The 23,804-nt window shown below is 40.6% G+C and overlaps 1 protein-coding gene across 1 annotated transcript in view; it reads left to right on the forward strand.

The window, feature by feature from the left end:
- Positions 1-23,804, forward strand: part of grm5b (glutamate receptor, metabotropic 5b) — a 45,457-nt gene that overhangs the window by 12,091 nt on the left and 9,562 nt on the right. The window contains exons 3-13 of the mRNA XM_040130545.1: positions 13,079-13,314; positions 14,208-14,329; positions 15,142-15,266; positions 15,433-15,601; positions 16,052-16,178; positions 19,157-19,274; positions 19,513-19,699; positions 20,071-20,229; positions 20,385-20,510; positions 21,261-21,443; positions 22,640-22,806. Of these exons, the coding sequence (XP_039986479.1) occupies positions 13,079-13,314; positions 14,208-14,329; positions 15,142-15,266; positions 15,433-15,601; positions 16,052-16,178; positions 19,157-19,274; positions 19,513-19,699; positions 20,071-20,229; positions 20,385-20,510; positions 21,261-21,443; positions 22,640-22,806 (1,719 nt within the window). The remainder of the gene's footprint in view (positions 1-13,078; positions 13,315-14,207; positions 14,330-15,141; positions 15,267-15,432; positions 15,602-16,051; positions 16,179-19,156; positions 19,275-19,512; positions 19,700-20,070; positions 20,230-20,384; positions 20,511-21,260; positions 21,444-22,639; positions 22,807-23,804) is intronic.

Genomic DNA, 23,804 nt, shown 5'->3' on the forward strand with positions numbered 1-23,804 from the left:
ATAGGTAGCTATTTCAAAATTAAAAAATATCAAGGCATCAAAAATCTGTCTTTATCAAGAATACAAAGAACTGACCAACAGCCAAACCTGATGAACAAATGAAGAATATGGAAACTGAATTTAAGGACAGAACAAATCTTCAGGCCATTACAATTAGCTTGTCAGAGCTCAGAAAATGCTTTTAAAACAATGAAAAGAGGAAAACACAGTGGGCTAAATGCCATTAGAGCAAAGATGCTAAAACACAGCAGCCCCAAATTGAGAGAAGACATCCTCAAGCTGTTCAGTGTGGTGCTCAGACGCGGCTGCTTTCCTGAGACATGGAATAAAGGCATAATAAGACATACAACTACTGTATATACCAAAGTGGATCAGTGGAATAATGGACACAAATGTTTATATTCACTTCACCCCCTTGTATATAAACACAACAGGACAAATCTGATTAATTGTTTTTGAAAAAGTATTTATTATTATTTTAGTGTCTTCTTAAAATTTACATTGAGGAGTTTAAGCAAAAGAAATTATAAGCATGCACAAACTCCATGGGCACAGTCTGGCCATAGAAATTTACTGCCACAGCAAAAACATTACTGCCCAGAGAACAGAGTATGCTAACATTGGCAATTAGGATGCACAGAGGACAAGCAGAATTTTTACACTCCTGCTCAGAATAGAAACGGATCAGAAAAATACTGTATACTTCCAGAGGCTGGCTGAAAATGTGGTTGAAAATGCAGACAAAACCACGGATATCTGCAGATTACGTCATCCCTGTCATCAGTTCAGACAGAAACATCTGTCTAATGATACCCTTCTAAATCCATGTGTATAGTATGTACACTGTAAATGGATGCATTCATAGTATGTACATAAGTTTTCAATGTAAATTATTAGATACATATTCATACTTACAGCTATGTATTTGTATTTTCCATTTGACTTTATTATTGTTATTTATTATTAGGTTAATCATGTTGTTTATATGTTGTCATATTTATAACCCAGTCACCCACTCATGCAGATAAAGTACATTTTCAACTTGAATTTGGAAAACACATTGAGAGAACCAGAGAGAGAAAACAACGGGAGAGCACTGGTTGAGATATGTGGTACCGCTGAGGTGCGGGAAACTCATTAAAGTCCAGAATAACATGCAGCTAATTTACTGTAGATCCGTCTGGTACTCTCTCTGTCCCTCTCTGATACATATACACACACATACACACACACACACGATTCTGTGGGCGATAAGCTGGATGTCTCGTTACTGGGCATTAGTTGCACCTCTCCTTGCTAATCCCTGCTGACAAACAGACAGGCTGGTTGTGCGTGCGTGCGTGCGTGGGCCCAACCAGTATAATTATTGCCATCGTGTAAAGCAGGGAATAGCTCTGACTGCTGCTTCTAAGCCACTGGCCCATCATTAGGTTACACAAGCTTGTCCATTAATGGGTGTATTTTGGCATGTGTGTAGACAAGATTGTGTGGTGTGTGTGTGTTCAAATACCGAAAATGGGGGTGAGTTGGTATTAGAGATTATACTGTCTCAAATGTTGATGGCGTGTGAATCGATTTAAACAGAACATAATGTTAAAAGCACGATAGTTTTTCAATTACAGTATTTTTACAGTACAGATGCAAAATAATCATTTTTAAAGTTGAATATTAGTACATGTACTGTACATTAAAAGTCATGGGTCACTGTAATCTTTCTCTGTCCTGTCTAACGATCAGTAACTTTTTCAATGTACATCATGGCATGTAGAGTACAGTATTAGGATAGACCTAAAAAAATGTTAACCTCTCCTGTAGCTGTTGATTCATTTGGCTGGTTTGGAATTGAAATGGCTTTGCCAAATAATTGCGCTACTTAATAAACTCACCTTACAGTCTAGTCCCAGGCTGGGGCATTGTCTTAGAAAGTCAGTTAAATGACTTGGCTTTGAGAGAGGTCACACAGAAATCTTTGAATGTAGAAACTGAGAAAGTGACGGAGCGCTGAGAGAAAAAGAAAATTACAGAGAGAGGGTTGGAAAAGTAGAAATGGAGAAAGAGAGGACTGGGGAGCGAGAGACCAGGAGGCCGCCGTGGGGATAAAAGATAAAACAGGAAAAAGAGAGACAGGGAGATGGGGTAATGTTACAATGGTGGTGTATTACCTCAGTGGGTGATATTACAATGTCCACTGTGCTGAATATGAGAGATGACACTTTTATGTGTGAAGTAATAAAAAAGTGACGAGGCCAGAGCTGGAGGAATAGGCAGAATGTACAGCATCTGTATCTTTCTCTAACTCTTTCCCCTGATATCATTCCTCCGCCTCTCCCTCTCTTTTTCTTTCTCTACTGCTCAACTCACTTCTTCACCTCCCAGCATTTTTGCGTTTCTTCTTTCTCGTCCTCGCCAAGACCGAGACTGTCATCCCCTAAAAAAACAACCCTATGGGTCATCTGCGCAAGCAACTTTATGACCCATAGCAGTGGTAGTAATTATTACGAGAGCAAAGGACAAAGTAGGGTGACGTTGTATAAGGAGCAACAATGTCTGCATCGATGTGGATGGATGTGTCAATAAAACATATGACTTTCTCCTGTTGACACGGGAAACTGCTGTTTGTTTCCCGTTTGTAATCAATAGTCATCATTGTGTCTTTTGACTCTGACCATTCCACAACTTAAACTGCGTGTTTATAATTGTAACCATGCCGATGAAGGTCCTCTAATCTTAATTAAGTACACATTTTAACCGAGACCGCAAACTTTACCTAAAATCTAACCAAGCTGTTTTTGTGCCTTACCTAACCAAACTCTGACCATTCCATAAGCTTAACTGCGTGTTTATTAATGTAACCATGACAACGAACGTCCCGTACTTCTGCCGCAGTAGGGGAACTCATTCATGAGATGCTCCAAGGGGTTGCCACAGAGGGTAGGAACAAACTGAACCTATACGGTCGTTCTGCTTGGAGGGTTTGTTGCCAAGAACACAGGCTTTCCAGCCTTACAAAACACTGCCAATTCCTTTTGATCCTCCCTTTCTCTCCCTATGTCAGTCATTCTATCTCTCCCCCAGAGATCATGTCTGTGTCACTTTATCCTCTCTTTCTGTATCACCCAGTCCTGCCTTGTACTGACAATAAAGTTGCTCTTTATACTTCAAGTGTTGCTGGAGTTTTGACCTCTTCAGACTTTTTCCCCTTCTCCATGTACTCCATGGAAGTAGGCGCACTTTTGCCAGAATTCCCTGCTCTGCCCCCCCCCCCCCCTTTGCCATTTCTTTAGTCATCCCCACTGCTCAGTGTCCCTCTCTCTTGCCACTAAAGTCTTGCTTGGTAGAGCCCCTGCTTTAAATCTGTGAAACAGTTGAAAATCTGTCTAAAGACCTGAAATACTCAGATATAAAAGAAAGTCACACTCGCACACATACACACCATTCAATAGAAGATGAGATGTTTTAATGCACCTATGCATGTATATGTATTTGTGTGTCCTCTAAATATCTTTGTACGTGTTGCTCTCACAGCTGACTATCCTGACAAAGACCCTAGCTGCAGGGGATTAATGTCTGTTATCTGCACTCATCCATCTTTCTTCCTTCTCAAGTTATTTTTCACTCTTCATCTCCCTCTGTACTCCCATTTACTTTCATGCTTTCTTTCTTTTATTTGTTTTTCCTAAGCACCTCTGTTGGTAGAGTGAAGAGGGGTGATCCTGTCGTAATTCATATGAAAATACAATGGAAAATTGTGTGTTACTTGTTTCTGCCATTCAACGTGCACAAAAGTCACAACATGATTAAAACTCCAACTCAAAAGGCATGCTACATTTCAAGCTCATAGTAGTTGTGAAGACTGTCTGCCAATCTGTTTTTGAGCCAGAGCAGTGTTAGCAGTGGCATTTTGTGTGAGCTTTCATTATATAAACATGAGCTTTCCTTGTGATTTCTGTGTTCAGAAATGCGTTGTGCGCAAAACACATGAAATGTTTCCAAGTATGTTTTAGTCATAAGGTATAGTCACTCAAGGACAGTCAGAGACTTGGCCTGAAACCACGTTATACCTCCTGGAACCAGTGTTCTCTTGGCTGTTTGCTTGTTGTGCTGATAGGTGAACCGTCGCCCCAGTCTCATGTCTCATGCACTCTGTAGCAGGTTTCCTTAAAGAACCTATCTGTATTTGGCTACATTCATCCTTCCCTCAATTCTGGCCAGTCTCCCTGTCCCTGCTAATGAGAAGCACCTCCATAGCATGATGTTGCCACCACCATGCTTTACCATACAAATGGTATTGGCCAGGTGATGAGCAGTGCCTGGTGTATGTCAGACATAGCGTTTTAAGTTCTTCCCAAAGGATTCAATCATCAGACAAGACAATCTTTTTCCTCATGATCTGAGTCCTTTAAATGCTGCTCGGCAAACTCCAAGCAGACCTTTTACTCAAAATGGCTTAGCATACCATAAAGGCCAGATTGATGGAGTGCTGCTGAGATGGTCGTCCTTCCGGCAGGTTCTCCCTTCTCAGCAGAGGACTCCTGAAGCTCTGTGAGAGTGAACATGGGTTTTTGGTCACCTCCCTGACCAGGTCCCTTCCTGCTTGGTTGCTCAGTTTTGTTGGGTGGCCATCTCTAGGAAGAGTCCTGAGAGTTCCAAACTTCTTCAATTTCAAAATTATTGAGGCCAGTGTGCTCCCAAAAAATGAAAGTCTGATATGAAAAAAGAAACATGACTCTAACAGATTTGAACTGTCATTTTCTCAATTTTTGTTAGTTTCCATCACTACTACTACAGAAACCTTCTCTGAGGTATAGTTTGCTTCAGGGAGCCAGTCCTAAATGAATAGAATGGGTTGTCTGAACAGAATTTTTTGCTGTGTGTATAATTAAAAGGGGGAAAAACAGTAAAATTTTACTAATTTGGCTCTTTGAATATTATAGTTTTGCCCACTGTTTTACTTTTTTTTGTCTTCTTTTCTTCTTCTCTTCTTGATATTTTCTCCTCTCTTCTTCTCCTCTGCGCTGCTCTTCTCTGCTCTTTCTCTCTGCCTGCTTGTCTCTCTCCTCCAGTCTCTCTTGAATATTTCTGTCTCTGTATCTGTAACTTTTTTGTGTGTATGTGTCTCTCTCTGTCTTTTGCCTTGACAGATTTGTTTTTGTCCCCCTGTCACATATCAAATTAAGCATCTCTTGTCTGAAGCCCAGGGGAAATCAGCAAAGTTGCCAAAAATCTGAAATACACTCTGTATGCCTAAATTAGCCTGAACAAAGTGTGTGTGGGTGAGTTTGAGAGAGTGTGTACTTCTTTCTTTGAGACTTATCTTAACAGACAGATGGGGATGTTAGGGTGTTTCTAAGGTTACTGCATTTTGTTGAAGCTCAGTTTGAAAAAGGGTTTACTTTTGGGTTAGAGGTAATGGTAAGTGTCAAAAATGGGGTCAAGATGCTTAATCCCGCTTGTGGTGATTTATATGTTTTAAGATGAGAGATTAAATGCTCATCTTGTTGAAATGTTCACATCCCTTATAAGTATGAATATCTTGTGCGTTTTTGTCTGTCAGAAATTACTGGATGTACATATATTTTCCTTTTTCCACGCAGTTAGGTAAATGAATTTCAGTGATGAACTGCCAATGTAATTATGTTTCTGTGAAAGAAGAAATAATAATCTTAAATAAATTGCAAATGTAAACAACAGAGAGAGGGAACAAAATGGAAGGATGACAAAAAAGGAAAGAAATGGTCAGTCAGTGATTAATTAGAAAAAGACAGGTGGGACAGAGTAAGTTGAGGATGGATTGATGGATGGATAGATAATGCACAACAACAAGATATAAGAGCAACAATAGAACAAGAAACGGGTGGAGAAAGGGAGGAAATCAGTGTGAAAGAAATAGAGGTATGCAGTATAAGAAATTGGGAAATGGGGATCTAGATGTGGGGAGAAAAGAGAAAGGAAAAAGATAAGGTGAGAGTGTCAAAAAAATAGAGACAGAGGGTAATGAAGTGTGGCTTTGATAGATGAGTAAAAGTGAACCTGCTGCCAAGGTAAACAGGCGTGGGTTGTTCTGTTGTGTGTGTGTGTGTGTGTTATTGAATGACGGGCGTGTAAAGTGATCCGATCACTCACATAATTACACAGTTGGCTACACACATGGCCTTGCATCTCTCGCTCTCTCTCTCTCTCTCTCTCTCTCTCTCTCTCTGCCACACACACACATATACTGAAGAGTTTAGCGCCGCAATGTCTTTGTGTGAGACAGTTCTGACATTTGGCTTGATGAGTTTTGCTGTTGTCATGGTGAACCTCGTTTGGCAGAGGCTGTTGGTAGATGGGGTTTTATGGCTCAAAAGGTGGTTGATACTTTCCGTTAAAATTGCAATTTGCAAAAAAATGTCAGAGCACATCATATTATCATATCATATTCTTCCCAAAGCCTCATTCTAAAACGCTCCATGAATTTATGGATTATTGCATTTTTTATTCTTCTCTATGTCGGTAACATGACCTGTCTAAGATTAGACAATGGAAAATGTAATACAGCACTTGACCCCAGTATCTGATATGCATTGTTGAGCAAGTTACTTGAAAACTGTAATTAGTCACTCATTACACATTACTCATTGAAAAAATAGCTAGATTACTATTTTACACAATAGATAAAGTAATGATCAATTCACACAGCTCTCCAGCAGTCCCGATCTTACCTGCGCAGTTCTCCCCAGGTGACTCCCAAATGTAGATGTAGCTGTGGCGAACGTTGGAAAGCTGGTTAGCAAGGAACATGTGAATAAGACACTTTCTAAATTACAAAGAGTCGCATTTCTGTTCTTTTGATTGAGGCTAACCACCTAACCCCCACATCAAGCCCCTGTGCCAAGCTGTTCAGCTAATTAATGCTGTCAGGTTTGGTTGCTGGACTGCTGGTATGTATGTATGTGTGTGTGAGTGTGTGTGTGTGTGTGTGTGTGTGTGAGTGTATGTATATGTGTGTGTGTGTGTGTGTGTGTGTGTGTGTGTGTGTGTGTGTGCAGTATGTATGGTTGTAAGCAGCAGATGCTCATTGAGGATCTCTGCCAGGTTGCCATGGCAGCTAGAGAGTGGGTTAGTTGGGGTCGGATGGCATGTTTTTATTGAACCCAGACATTAATTAGGTTACTAGATTGACCTATCGCCAGCACAGCTTTAGATCAGAATCAAATATTTTGCCAATACCAAATCTGTGACCTTATTTTCCTGAGCTAAATCAATCTTACTACAACGATTACAAAAAAATCCAAATTTGCATCCTAATGTAAAAGCGCTAAAATGGAAACGCATGCCTCCGCTCTTTACCATCCACTCTCATCAAACTCTGCTGAGCATTTGTTTGCCAAAGCATCTACAACTGTATCGTGACCAAGCACATCACACCTGAGGTCAAAGGGTAAACAATAACACAAATGAATATTCACTGTAAGCGGTGGATCCCCAAATGAATGAAAATCTGTAGTTCATCCAAGTTGAATCGCTCTATGAATGTACAGAGACAGAAGATGGAAAGAAGTCTGGAGGATAAGAGAAAATGTAGTTCACAGCAACAGTCGGGGAACTCGTCCTTTGAGTGATTTTGTCAAAAGGACAATGAAAACCCTCTTCAGGAGTCAAATTGCGTCAGAAATCCACTTTTGTTTTTATTTAAATGCAGCTTTTTTGTTTTCTTAAAGAGAGAAAAAGAGTGCTCTGCTGGTTACAGACGTTAAAAATTTTAAAGGAGTGGCAGACATTGGAAAATATCAAGTTGCGTCAATCTGTTTAGTGTGTTTGGTATTGCTACAAGCAAATCTACCTTTGCTGGAATTCAAAGACTCAATAACTTCTGGCTTGAGATGGATTGCATAACCAAGAAAGAACCAAGTGAAAATTAATAATCATTTGCAAATGTGTTCCAGTTTCTATTTCTACTCTGAACGAACAGAATTGAAAGACAGTTGCCCCAGGCCTCAGTATGTAGAAATTGTTTGTAAAAGTTCTGCTTAAGGTAACACAGGGGCCCACGATACTGGCATACGGTACTATTATGCAAATAGCATTTCCAATATTGGTAGAGCCAGGCCATCTAATGTTAATTGGATAGTGACTAGAGAAGTAAGTGTGTGTGTGTGTGTGTGTGTGTGTGTGTGTGTGTGTGTGTGTGTGTGTGTGTGTGTGTGACAGAGAGAGAGTGGGAGAAGGTGTGCTTGTGGGTGTCTGTGTGTGCATACACTTAAAATCCAGTGTGCTTTAATGAGACACAAAGTACAGACAGCAGGTTGAGCGTGGGCTGGAAACCATGGCAACGGCCTTGGGCTCCTAGACATGTGGAAAGAGACGGAGAGAGAGAGAGAGAAAAAGAACCAGGTTGTCATTAAGAACAGTTGTTGCGATCAAGAATAGTGAGTGATTGATCAGCCTAATTTATGATGACACACACACACACAAACAACCATTGTCCCCCTTACACACACAAATAGATGCACACACAACGCACTCTCTTTCCACTCTCATACATATACCCTGAAGGCTTCTTCCAAAGCCCTCTTCTTGTGGCAGCATCACCCACACAGTTTTATATTGTAAGCGTTGATCAGTAAACATCTGTGTGTGCTTGTGTGTGTTTGTTGTATTTAGTTCAAAATCCATACAGACCCTATAGCCTGTGGTCTTTTGAATTGGGGGCAAAGAGTACAAAACTTAAATGCATACTATTCACAGGGGTCGCCAGTGCACCTTTGGCAATTTTGAAGTCAGAGGAATATTATCGGTCTTCAGTAAACTTCAAAATGGGGTGGGACTGGGAGGAATCAATTATCATATTATCTGTGGGTGTGTTAGGGACTAGTGTCAATCATTGCCAATCACATCAGCTTCTGTAATCCCTTTCTAAAGCAGTGTACTACCCGCCACGATTTTCAGACACTGTAACTGAACAGACTCCAGTCTCTTGGAGAAACCTGAAAGACTGAACACCACAGCGGTTGGAGTTTGAACACACAGAGATCCACACATTAACCACAGGAGCAGTTAGTGTAAAAGTTTTGTGGCACAGTTATTAAAAAAAGACCTATTCCGAGCATTGTGTTCAGCCTTGACATAAGGATTGCAGTTTTCTGTTTGAAAGACAATAACATTAAACCCCTACCGCTCTTCACCGTCTACTTTGACTCAAGGCAAGTCACCAAGATACCAGACAGGTGCAGGCGAAGACAAACCTAACTGTGTGTTAAAAAAAAAAATAGCACTGCACCATTGCAAAGCTGCACACGTCACATGGAAGATCTCTTTAGTGTTTCTTTTGCAGGATGGTATAGGTGAAAACTATCCCATGTCAGTGATCCTTGCTTTCATCCAGCAATTTGAGAAAAATTTTCAGTAATGAGGATTCAACAAAAAAGTCCTCCCAAAACAATTTAAGTAGGTCATTAAATGTCATTTTATAATACATTGTCCAGTTAAGCAAAAAAACAAACAAAAATGAGACCACAAATCTAGTCATTGATTTCCATGTAAACAAACATCGAAAATATTTGTCACAAATAAATATGTGGGATTCAGATGAAAATGTGTGGGAGTCATTGTGCTAACTGGGAAATTAAAATCACATTTCTTATGCTATTTGTGCAGACAGGAGCAAATATAATTTTCTTCAATTGTACTGGAGAGCAAACTAAACATTTTACTTCCTGAAGGGGCTATTAGAAATTTGTTGATTAAAAAACTGCAGACATTTTTTTCTTGCAACCATATGTGTATTTATTTATTTTATTTCTGTGATATTTGGTCACAGAGAGTTTAGTACAGTGGGAGTAAAGCCGTTTGGTGGGACAGTGAGAAAAACAGGGTAAAGGCCACAGATTGGGTCCGAAACCTCAGCTGCACAACCATGGATGGTTATTTGAATTAAGGAGAACTTTCTAGAAATATTTTTACTTTCAGGTGGTGATTAATGAAAGTGTGGTTGTGAGTGTGTTGGTGTGTATGTTTCGAGTGCTGTGTCTCATTTTGGCCTCTGTAAGGACATATTGACAGACGGGAGCAGTTGAAATGTGACAGACTTGGAGGATTGGGAGTAAAAAGGAGGATAGAAAAACTGAGTGGAGGGAAGGCTGATGGTGTCAATGAGAGAGGGCAAAAGAGACAGATGGAGAGAGAAAACTGGGGGAGAGAAGAAAAGAAGAAAAAATTGACAGGATGAGAGTGCTGATTAATGATCAGTGATTGTTTACTTCTGAATCTTTTTTCACTGCTTCTTCCTGTCAATCTCTTTGATTTTTGTCTTTATTTTTTCCTTACCCCTTTTCTCACTTTCTTTCTCACTCATCTACTTACCGTGTCTCATAATGTCAATACAACATTGTGTTCAACCACAGACTAGAAGAAAATAATCACATAAATATCCAAAATCTTATTCATTCTTCCCTCAGGGGAACTACCGATCGATCCATGCATTGCGATAATACCATTTTGTTGCTTTGCATGGGACAGTGTCCCATCCAAACGAAAACAAATGTACCAAATTCGATAAAGTTATTGAAATAGTGATGAAAGCATCTGCAACCACCTATTAATTTGGACAGCCTGACCAACAAGTTGGAAACCACCGACATAAACCAAGCCTGTTTTGTCCAAGCTTGGTTTGGAGTTTGATTTGTTTTATCATGCAACATCTAACTTTTCTGAAACATATTCCATGTCCTTATGACTTACAGAAATCAGTAAAAAGATATTTTGCTGTAAAACATATTTTTTATCAGCCTGTGTCAACTAAAGTAGCATTTCTTGACTCATCTATAACGACAAGCCAAACAAGCACTTGTGACAGAACCGCTGCTAACCTCCCCATCAAAACCCAAACCGATTCCCTCTATCTACACACATTACATACTTACGTATACACCTTTTATTTGGATGTTTAGAGGCATGGGTTGCCATATAATGGACAACAGCTCTGAGGCAGAGGGTGACGAAGAACCACAGAAAGAGGAAAAAGAGGGACGAGTAGAGACACAAAGGGTGGCAGTTTACACACGCACATGCACACATGAACACATGAACACAAACACTGGCTCACAAATCAGACTAAGGCTAAAAGGACTGCTGTAGGAGAAAATGAGTTTTGTTCTCTAGAGGCTCAGAGAGACAGAGAGAGAAATAAAGAGAGAAAAAAATTCCACTGGAAGAACTGAGGATCGTTTTCTTGCTTGAGGCCATGTTGGCAGTAGTTGTGAAAGGAGGAGAGAGATTTGTCATTCACATCCACTTCTCTCTCTTTCCCTTCCTCTCTTTATCTCTTTCTTACTCTCTCTCTCACACACACAAAAACACACACTCACTGTGCCATCTGTGCTTCCTTGAGGAGCAGTAAACCCAGATCTTCTCCAAAAAAATGCAAAGTACAGCGATATGTCTCCGCAGTCTGTGTGTGTATTGTGAGGCAGTTATATTCGTCTTGCTGGTGTCTGACGGGGCATGGCTGCTGAGTTGCAGCCAAAATACTCCATTTGACCTAGATCATCTTAGCACCCGGCTGGTGTGTGTGTGTGTGTGTGTGTGTTTGTGTTTGTGTGTGTGTGAGTGAGAGTGTGTGTGTGTGTGTGTGTGTGCTTAGTGTTTATGCCTATTTGTCAGAGATATGATGAATTTTGGATGTTGCCCATAACGATGTAAGAGCTCCCTCCCACATGTCCTCTGACTCTCTGCTTATCATTCTGTTTGTGCCTCCTTTCACTTTACTTCTCCCTGATTTGCTATTTCTGCTCCTCTGTCTCTCACTCTCCTTCTCTGCTTTTCTTTTTCTCATTCTCTTTCTTTGTGCCTTCCTGCAAAGAAACTGGAGCACTCAGCACATAAATGTATCTATCAGTGTGTGTGTGTGTGTGTGTGTGTGTGTGTGTGTGTGTGTGTGTGTGTGTGCGTGTGTGCATGTTTAATATAGGTATGTGTGTGTGATATAGGGTTTATTTGTTATGGCGACATATTGGTGCCTCAGCACATCACCTCTCAACCCAAACATTTAATCTCACCCACATGCACACAAAACAACTAAAGTTCTGTAAAGTAATTCCAGCTCTTTGAAGAAGGAACAGTTCTAATGAGCTCTAAGGGCTGACACACCCATCTTTGCATCTCTGCGCATTATAATTTGCATGTTCTCCACATGCTCAGCTAATCAAGTCAATTATTTCTACTATCAGTATTAAATCCTATAGGGGCTGGCCCCATAAAAGATCCACAGCCCCACATGGCTAATTAAACTCTCGTCATAACCAGTCAGCACCCTTGTGACATAGTCCCTTTACTATATAATATTGGAAGTTTTCTCATAGAGACACCTTAATGAAAACCAGATGAAAAAGAAGTCTTGGCTACTGGTGTAATGCCTGCCGTCCACATTCTCTGAGTGCCATGGCACGGGTAGTGCTGGAGAAATAAATTGTTGTTATGTCTATGGGAATTAATTATAACTAGGCATTGTGGCTATAACAGCTACTAACAGGCCATAAGACATAATTTGTGCCTATGGTTGCTGACAACAGAGAAAAGATGCAGGTCTTACAAAAGCCTGGTGAGTTGGACTCTTCTCCTGCAGTGTCGCCTATTCCCTCACTCTATCTGCAGCAGTCCAACTTAGTTGTGTTTCCTTCTGCTCCCCTTTCTTTCACTTCTTGAGGTTCTGCAGGACAAAATGACCACCACGTGTCTGTCACACTGGGCCAGACCATCCTCGAGTAAACACTGTATTATTTGAATCTCCATTTATAATAGTTGGACCAAAAAAAACAAAGAGCACTGGCCCACATACTTCTGTCTCGGTCTTCTGCCAAATTATTGACAACCAATTAAGTTCTCCGAACAGCCTCTGCAGCATAATCAGCAAAAGTATTTTGGATTAATCAAATGACTCCGTCATAAATTATAAAAGAAATTATGCAAATTTTGTTTTGATTGTGAAAAAGTGAAGCATAGATTTTATATCCTCACATATAAATTGAATGGGTCTTGGAGTTTGCTAAGCTTTTCTGCTTGTCTTTCCTTGTATTTTTTTTTTTTTTTTTTTTTTTTGCAGTGATGGATGGGCAGACAGGTATGATGTGACGGATGGTTACGTTAAGGAAGCAGCCGGCGGTATTACCATCAAGCTCCAGTCGGCTGATGTGAAATGGTTTGACGAATACTACCTTAAACTTCGCCCCGAAAACAACCATAGGAACCCCTGGTTCCCCGAGTTTTGGCAGCATCGTTTTCACTGTCGACTTAAAGGCCACCCACAGGAGAGCAACAAGTACAACCGCACCTGTAGCAGTGAGTACAGAGACAAATAAACATACAAGGGAACCAAAGTAGAATATTCTGTAGTGACAGCACTTTTACATCATTTTTTTTCCTTTTCTTTATGAAGAGGGATTGTTAGCAATGTCCGTTAGTTTCATTGTTGTTTATTGTATAGTCCTTTGATACATATTGGGATAGGAACTGAAATTTACTCATTTAGCACATCTAGTAGTGAGTGTGGAATTAGACAACACACGGCTTCTGAGTTACAGCTGTACTGTATTTTTTTTGTTGACCACGGCCATCTGGAGTACAGAGAAAAAGAGAGCGAGAGGGGCTCTGTTGTTTTGGGTCAACATAACAGGCTGAAGTATAAATCTGCTTTTATTGACAGACTTTCATAATGGCCAGTATTAATGTAAATAACATACACTCACATAACATCCAAACAGACTGGCCGAACACACATCCACAAACCTACACACATTCCATATGGATACACGCAGCTTTCTGGTTCAACTGAAGATATTCCCTGTGGCTGTGAGTGCACCCTCCCTTTATTTCTTTGTGTTCGTCTCTCCCCATTTTTCCTTCTGTTTCGTTCCCTTCATTCATAGGCAAAACGTTGCGTGAGAGCAGCATCAAAGGGAGCCATGTCTCATGTATTCTAATGAAATGAAATAGAAAATACAAATGAACAGGATACAGAAAAGGACAGAAAGAAATGAGATGTGGAGGTTGGAAGTGGCTGATGAGAAGAAATGAGAGGAAGGAAAGTGGTCTTTGATGTTAGGAAAGAAGAAATCACACTTTGTTTCATAAAATTAGAAGGGAAAGGTGAAATTAAGAGTTGCACTTATATACCTGCCTTTCTCTTTCCATTCTTTCTCCCACCCCCCGACTCTACCCACCCAACTCTGCAGAGCGAGAGTCGCTTCGGCAGCAGTATGCACAAGACACAAAGATGGGGTTTGTCATTAATGCCATCTACTCAATGGCATATGGCCTGCATAACATGCAACAGGCACTCTGCCCAGGCTATCAGGTAGGTACTGTTCTGATGGTTGAATGGAGGGACACTAGGACTCAAGGAGATAAAGGAGGGAGATGAAGGGCTGGAGACTGGGAATGGTGGGACAAAAAGAAGGTGCAAGGTGTAGTGCCTCCATGTTACTGTAGACCTTGTTTCCCTGGGTCCCATTTTTGCCTTATTGTTACCCCGTGATGGGAACCTAGATGTAGATTTTAGCATGTACCAGAACAATAATCGTATAAATTGAGAAATTCAGATAGAACGGTTCAACATTGAAACCCTATAAAGTATAATGCTGTATTTTATTCTATATTTTCTCATCCAGAAAACTATGAAAGTAATACATCATTGCTGTTGCATTTTTACAGACTTTGGCTCATATTTGCTGTTAGTTTGTGGGAATGACTTAAAAGTTCATTTTTGCAGACATGTAAACTGAAATGTAATATTTCAGACACAGTGGCTCAGTTCTGACTAAACTGTTCACTGTGTGTAAAAAAAAAAAAAAAAAGTACAGCGATTGGTCTGAATGGGACATTCAAGGGGTAGAAAAACAATACCTGCTACACTGCACATTTCAATTTACAAGTCATTTGGAGGTGTGATGCACAGTGTTTGCTGATGTTTTCAGAAGATTAACTGAAGGAATGTCTTTACCATTTTTATGCCATAGCATTCAATTTTTTGAAATTCTTTCAACATGGATGACCATTGACCACCATTTCCAAATTTACTTGTGCACACACACAAATTCTCACATGAAACAGTGATTGTGCGTCATGACATTTTTGTTGTATATGACATGACTTTTGATGTATTTTAAGGGCCTATGTGATTCCATGCGACCGATAGATGGTGCTACACTGCTGGACTTCCTGATGAAAACAAACTTCACAGGCGTGTCAGGGGAGGGAATCTTATTCGATGAGAATGGAGACTCACCTGGCAGGTAAGCGCTGTAACTGAAAAGAGACGACAGTGACACCTTTTTTTTTCTTGGGCCTTACAGGTTGCAAAGGCGATAGACAAGAGGTGCCTGCACCAAGTATTTTGTGACATGACCATGTGTTGCATGTGTGTTTGTGTTTTCATGCATGTGTGCCTTTTGTGTATAGGTATGAAATAATGAACTTCAAAAAGATGGGGAAGGACTACTATGACTACATTAATGTTGGCAGTTGGGACAACAGCGGTTTGAAGATAGATGATGATGAAATCTGGCCCAACAAAGAAGCAATCATCAAGTCAGTCTGCAGTGAACCCTGTGACAAAGGACAGATTAAGGTAAGTAAGACTTATACAGATATAATTTCTGGTTATGTGAGGTATTTTTCAAGTATTTAAATGCTGTATAAAATATATAAAGTGGCCAGGTTATATACTTTGCATTGAGTAATTAAAGTTAAACACATCATTACAGGCAACATTGTGAATCCAGCACCCTAACAGTCGTGAAGGACTGTCTAATGTACATGACACATTTTCATCTGTATAAAAGATTATACATATTCACTGCCTCTTTTAAAATAATTAAAATTCGGAATCTAAATTCTGAGTAGGGTTTATAGGGCATTTAAATTCAGATTTTAAGATGCATAAAAGTAAAGTTCCACAAAAATACAGTGGCTGGTATAATTGAACTGGCACGTAGATAAATAATCTATGAGCCAGCTCACTGGAAGCATGTACACAAAGGCACAGGCAAACACAGAGTGTACATTCTGCCCCTTGTAGGTGATCCGTAAAGGTGAGGTGAGCTGCTGCTGGACGTGCACTCCCTGTAAAGAGAATGAGTATGTGTTTGACGAGTACACCTGCCGAGCCTGTGAACTGGGCTCCTGGCCTACTGATGACCTCACAGGTCAGTCTCTGTATGTTTGTGTTTGTGTCTATGTCTGCATGTTTATTTTTAACTTTTAACTGTTATCTAAAAGACATTTCCACTTTTCCAAGAAAATACTTGATAAGAAACACTGCAATGAGCATGTGGAACTACAGTATTTGACCATGCTCCTGCATAAAAAAATCCTGTTATCAGGTTGGTAGTAGTGATGCTATTTGACAGAAACTGCACAATGTGTGCGTGCATGTTTGTGTGCGGAGTGATAGGATAAAGGATGTTTAGTGGAAAGAGATAGTTGTTTTTTCCCCGATACAGTGTGCCATACCACCATTAATATTATACAATAAGTCCTGCACCAGTTACATTAAAGAGAGAAACTGAGAGACTATCCCTCCCTTTCACACTCGCCTTCTCTTTCTCTCATCTCCCCTCACCTTCCTTCCCTTCCATTCCCTCTCTCTCCCCTCCCTTTAATTTGTTACCAACATGGTCACCAATGTTTTAATTATTCTGCATCAAGAGCCGCTTTCCATGCAAATACATTTCAGTTGCAATGAAAATTTATTTCCCCTTCATTGCGTCCGAAGCGGTGGGATATTGCCTTGTTATGCTTTCAGCTGCTCATTATAATGCTTGCTAGCTTCTCACCAGGCTCAATGATTAAAACATGAATAGAGCCCTGCTGAAAATTCAGATTGAGCTTCTCTGCCAGAGACACAAGCATCCTTAACCTAAAACAGGGAGCAAACCAGTGAGAAAATGACAAAGAGAAAGTTGACAGTGAAAAACGAAGGAGATAAAGGATTGAAATTGTGATTGGAGTTACCCATATGTAACTTTTTGTGTATTCGTTTGTGCATGTTCATGTGTATGAGTACATGCATGTGACTCATTTCATCAACAATAAATGCTGCGTGGCCCCCAGTGGGGCTATATGGAAACAGCAGTAATGAGGTGTAAACAAACTGCTTGCCCTGTTCCTCCAGCGGACATTTTGATCTCTCTCCCTCAGGCCAAAAGAGAGGAGAAAAAGAGTGTGAGAGATAAAGAGGCTGAGGGAATAGAGGAGAGAGAGTAGGGTCTCAGCTGGCAGGACCAGAGGTAAAGTGGGTGTGAAAACAATAGATAGCAATGGGGGAGTTTAGGAGACAGCAATAGCGCTAAAACAAGGAAACGACAGTGACAAAAAGGTGACTTGGAAAGAAATGGTGAAAGTGAGTTTGAAAGAGAGAGAGAAAGAGAGAGATGGAGATGAATAGGCTCTGACAGAAGAAGCAACGTAGGAGAGTGAAAGGAGCAGTAAAGGGAAAAGGGAGGATTAGCTTTGGGATTTGAGCCTCTCCAATGATGGATAAAGTTCCACAGTCTGAGTCTCTGAATGTTTGAAGGAGTTTGCCTCAAAATTTTCTATTGATTGAACCATCCAAACGGTCCATCTCCCCTTAATGCACCAGTTTGGCTTAGGGTCAAACACGACGCAATTTCCTGCAGGTTCTTTAAACTAATTAAGTATTAATTTGCCGACGTAGCCATTGCTTTTAGACCGCTCTGAGAACACCCATGAGAAAAACACTGATCTGGGATTTTCAGCCCCAACATCTAGATTTATGTGGGCAGGATTAATTGGAGCTAAATTCTCAGCAAGTTTCTTACTTTCCTCCCATCGTACATTTTCACAGGTGGGTGGTCCTCACCCCTAATGGCTAGACAGAACAGTTACTGTAATCCTTGTTTGAGTATTGTGTTTTATACACACTGCATGATTTTCAATAACACATTGATTTACCTTATGATTTCCATATTTATTTCTATGTTTATATTATCCAGTAGTGAGCCGCATCCTTTGCAGGATGCTTCCGCCTGACTTATTTTCTGTCTCTCTGTTACAGTCCCCTTGGCTCCCGTTCAGCAATTAGGCTGTTGTTGATGCCCCTAGACCTAACCACACCACTGATTTAATAAACTTTATTGACCGTGTTAAAGACAGTCATTAAATTACTCAAGTCTTTTTAAATGACTGTTCTCCTCCTCTCTCTCTGTGATTTGCAGTACTGTACCATCCGTTGTGTGTGTCTCAGAGAGAGAGAGAGAAAGTAAGAGCAAGAGACAAAGAAACAAGACAATAAAGCAAGAAAGTGATGTGTAATGAGAGAAATTTTGTAGAAGTAGTCTACGTGTGCCCCTGGTGCTCCTGTATGTCTAGACCAACCAGCCAGATAATTTCAGCAAGCGTTACGACAGATAATAATTAGAACTGTCCCTTTAATTAATGACACTCTATCTCCTGTCCTAGGAGGAGGACAGAGAGGAAGGGAGGGAGAGAATTACGGAGAAAGGTGGGAGGGATGACGATGAAGATAGATAAGGGAGATGTTGGGGGAAATGCGAGGGACAGAGTGATGGATTAGTACTACAAAGAAAAAGAGAGGGACATGAAACAGATCAAGACTGAATGACAGGAGGAATGGAGAAGAAGGGGCAAATAGAGACACAGAGGGAGGAAGAAGAGTGGACAGCATGAAGTATGTATTGCAGGGACAAAAGTAAGTTGCAAAATAGCAGAGAGCAACATCTGGATAATGAAGGAGCCCTGTCGAGTAATTCATACAATATTCATACTTTATTAATGGATTCGATACAGATTGATGTAACTAAATAAACAAATTCAGTTTTGTCACATTTTCACACAATATTACCATGTCAGGATATTTAAACAAGATGCAGGCTTTGGCTGCAGGCAGTGCTAGTCAGTCACTTTATTGTTGAGACTTTCCTACCTGGAGATGTGCAGGTGCGGCTCCAACTAACCCCGACCTTTGCAGGTTGCTGGAAATCAGGACAAGTGCTGTAAACCGATGCTCCACCTGTGCCAAATGTTGGTCAAAGCTTGATGGAAAAAGGGTGTAAGAGAAACAAAAGGAAAGTGAACGAGAGAGAATGTGAAGAATACAGAAAAACATAGTTTTGTCTCAAGAAATGCATCCCCATATCCCCAGGCTGTGACCCAATCCCAGTTGAGTACCTACGGTGGGGAGACCCTGAACCCATAGCTGCCGTGGTCTTTGCCTGCCTTGGTCTAATGTCCACATTCTTTGTCACCGCTGTCTTCATCAGGTAACAAATCTCTAATCTAAGAAAATATATGAACTGAGGAGAACTATAGACAGTGCTATACTAGACAGAGACACACACTATATGTATATATACACACTTTGCACATTTCTTCTCTTTTCTTAGTCACTGTTTTCCTGAGTAAGTGTTTAAATTCTTGTATATATACTGTATGTCTTTCCGCACGTCCATGTTTGTGTTTCTGCACATAATTGTTTTTACTGAATGTGTCTGTATTCAGGTTCCGGGACACCCCAGTAGTGAAATCTTCCAGTAGGGAGCTGTGCTACATAATACTGGCAGGGATCTGCCTGGGTTACCTGTGTACCTTCAGCCTCATAGCCAAACCCCATGTCATCCACTGCTACCTCCAACGACTGGGAATAGGCCTCTCACCTGCCATGAGCTACTCTGCGCTTGTCACCAAGGTAAGGGCTAAATGATACATCCGTGGGGGGAAGCAAAGCCGTGGGGCCCAATGAGAAAGAAACAGGGAAAAAAAACAGGGGCCATAATCCTCTGATGCTGGAGATTATAATCCCTCTTTTATCATTTACAGTATGGCGATATGGGTAGCATAACATCAGAAGCCGGGCCATAGGTCTATCCTACCCCTGTACCATGGGATTTTGGGAATGAGCGCTGAGTAACAGGGAGGTTGGATTCACCAGTGGCAGGAAACTGTAACAGCTTTCCCATAAGAAAGTGGTAGCGCTGTGGAAGCACAGAAAGCAGTGCCCAGAATATAGATACAGTAGTTTATTAAAATGTCCTGATGGTTTTTGTGATCTGACCCCAGACAAACCGCATCGCTCGGATCCTGGCAGGAAGCAAGAAGAAAATCTGTACAAAGAAACCTCGCTTCATGTCTGCCTGCGCTCAGCTCATCATTGCCTTCGTCCTCATTCTGCTGCAGCTGGGCATCATCGTGGCTCTCTTCCTCATGGAGAAACCTGAGGTAAGCCGTGAGTGAGCAGGTATGTGTCTCTGTTTTTCATTGACAGTGGGAGAGTAGCTCATTGAGATAGACATAACAGTAGACAAGTTAACAAAGAAATAAAGAAGAATATGTCTAATCATTGGCATGTCATGTTCCCTCCGGTGTCCCTACAGGTGATCCATGACTACCCCAGCATCCGCCAAGTCAACCTCATTTGCAATACAACTAACCTGGGTGTGGTTGCCCCACTGGGGTACAATGGCCTGCTCATACTCAGCTGCACCTTCTATGCCTTTAAGGTACCTGCTAAAGTTATTGGAATTATTGTACATTACAGTTTTGAATTAGAGAATTGAATATACTAAGTCACAAATCTTCACAGGATAAGAAATATAAATTGCCACTTTAAAGTTAGTGGATGCTTTAAAGCTCCAAGGACACATGTAGTTGGAATAATAGTTTGTGTGTACCAACCTGTGTACTTACACTAAATTTCCAGTTTGTATTATGTACAGTGCATCTCTTCCTACAACAGCTACCACATGTGAGAAAAGTGACAAGGACATAATGTGAAAAGCAGTGATGAAACCACTGTTTCAACAGTTAATGAAATTTTATTACAACAAACACATTACAAAGTCAATGTTTGATTTTTCGGTGGCCTGCAGCCATGTATTTTCTGTAGAGTGTGAGAGCAGAATGGTAAAAAGAGAAAAATTCTGAAACGCACTCCACTGTACTTCAAGCAAATAAATTGACCATGTTTATGGACACAGCATCAGAGCAGACCCATATAACTGGTGGTGTAGGGTTATGACCCCATGTTTAATCTAATTCACTTGCACATAATGGTGATTTTAGCATCAGAATTATAAGTGTAATGCAAAGGCACTGGGTTACGAGTTTTAATTCTGTTTCTGTAAATACATTAAATCAAAAACAACTTAATTTAAGGCAGGATATACAGATCAATTCAACAACAGTATCGAAATGCTTGAATATTTGCTCACACTTGTCTTTTGCTCTCACTTTGTCTCTCTCTCTCCAAGACCCGCAATGTCCCAGCTAATTTCAACGAGGCTAAGTACATTGCCTTTACCATGTACACCACCTGTATTATCTGGCTGGCCTTTGTACCCATCTACTTTGGTTCCAACTACAAAATTATCACCATGTGCTTCAGTGTCAGCCTCAGTGCCACTGTGGCTCTTTGCTGCATGTTCGTACCAAAGGTAAGGCTGAAGCTAAAAAAAATCCACAGTTTCTGCTTTTCACTCATTCACCGCCTTGATTTATATATTTCCTCACACTTTTCAGTCTCCCTTGATATTGAGTTTCTGGTTTAAGCCACCACAAATTGCTTTTTTGATTTTTTTGGTCAGGTGTCCATTAGTTGTGTATATCAGGAAACATCAAACATACTATGGTTGCAATCATTCTAAATCAGTGCACAAGGTATAGTAGCCTGCAGGTAACCATAGCAACAGTACTGAGACTTCATGCTACATTACCAGTCAACTCTCACTGTTGGCAGACTTAACCATGCAGCCGGCTCAGTTGCAGTCTTTGGTATGTGGTAGTTGTCTTAAATAATGAGTGCAAACGGAGACTCCAGGGTGTTCGCATATCGAAAATCTTGACCTCGGCAGATGAAAGGCAGTGCCTTTTTTGTTTTCATATTTCTGGATGGCTTGTTGGGTATTAAAGTCTATCTATACTATTCCTATAACTGGGAGCAGTTTGGCCCCTATTTGTGAATATTTATTACACTCCCAGACCTAAGAAAGAAGCACTTGTGTTTTTCACTGTATTAGTTTTCTTTTTTGTAGTTGTATTTTTCATGCAATACAGCACAATTTGTTTTGTTTTGTGTGTGAATACTTAGATGTGATGATAAAGCACCCCAAACTATTTCTTGCTTGTGGCCATGGAGAGTAGTAATGTACTGGCAGAACTCCCAGTAAACAAAAAGTAATTGAAAAAGAGTGTTCAAGTTAAGTTTTTTAATAAATAATTTGAAACTTGAAATTAAATTTTCATCAAAAGCCCGCAAGTTAAAAACCCATTTAAAATATTATTACGTATAATGGTATCTCCTACTTATACATTAATAGCTAGATATTCCTGTGGAGCTTAAAGAGAAATGCTATCAATAAAAACAATTAGCTGCTGCCCCTTTGAGAACTGTCTTTTTATTAGAGTTCTACATTTAAAATGCATGAAAGCCTTTATCGCTCCTCTAAAAAGACCATTTATTAAAAGACATTTTTGTGCAGACAGACATCATCCAAGTGTCTCCAGATACCAACAGTGCTGTAGATCTTTGCTTTCTCTAAAAATGATTAAATTAAGCAGTTCTCTTTCCGAAAAAATAAAAAGTTGTAGAGCCATGGTTAAATAACATATTTTGTGTTTTATTTTGTACCAGGTGTACATCATTTTAGCCAAACCAGAGCGTAACGTGCGCAGTGCCTTTACCACTAGCACAGTGGTGCGCATGCACGTGGGTGACGGCAAATCGTCCTCAGCTGCCAGCCGTTCCTCTAGTCTGGTTAACCTGTGGAAACGCAGAGGCTCTACTGGAGAGACACTCAGGTACATCTGTATGTGTTTGTGTACACTAGAGACTTCTTAGCCAGGTTAATGCCAGGTTACTCCTCAGTTACAGTCCAAGGCACCATTTCTGTAATGGCCCCACTCTGAGACTATATCTGGTGTATGTGTATGTGTGTGTTCGAGCTCCTTGAGAGATTGATTCTCTGAACTCCCCTGAGTCTGCCTGACTGTTCTTCTGACCCAAACATGAACTTCAGACAATTGCCTAATGGAGAAATGGCAAAGGAGAGACACAGGAATGAACTGAGGAAGGGAAGGTAAGGAGAAACTGAGAGAGAAAAAAAAATGGATGGGAGGGAATGGACAGAAAGAAGAAGAGTAGAAGTGATGGAAAAGAAAGAGAAAAATGCCAAAGGAATAGCGTGAAAAGGAGAGACATAATAGCTTTCAGTACCCAGCTTAAGGCCATCCACAAGTCATCTACTCTGACAAGAAACCGATCAAAGGACACAAAGGGAGTGACGCACAGCCACTTGCCCAGAATGAAAAGGGAGAAAAAAGACGAGAACACATTTTCGTCTGTCAGCAGGTTACTCTAGCTCACCCCGCTTGGCAAGCAAGATTTCAATCACGCTCTTATAAGAAATGTCAGGAGTGTTTCCATCTTCATTCCTTTTTTTTCCCCTTTTCCCCTCACCATGTCTTTTGGTCATATCTTCCTCTGTGGGCGGTGGTAATTGGAAGGGCTGTCTATCTCCTCAGTGCAGGGCTGGAAGCTGTTGCCTTTGAGATGTTGTCATTGTGTAGTCTGAACAGACACAGATAGACATGAACCTGGCAGACCATGGGGAAAAAGAAGGAATATTTAAAAGAAAGTAACATTTGACTGATGTTTGAACCACATGTTGGAACTACTGGAGAGTGCTTGGTTTACATTCACCAGTTGTTAAAATCCTCCTCAGAGCTAGATATGAAACATGTAAGATCAGATCAATGGTCCTACCTTACCTTCAGTAAGAGACTCTTCCTATGGGATC

This window comes from Xiphias gladius, chromosome 7 (assembly GCF_016859285.1).
Source record: "Xiphias gladius isolate SHS-SW01 ecotype Sanya breed wild chromosome 7, ASM1685928v1, whole genome shotgun sequence".
NCBI classification, from domain to species: domain Eukaryota; kingdom Metazoa; phylum Chordata; class Actinopteri; order Istiophoriformes; family Xiphiidae; genus Xiphias; species Xiphias gladius.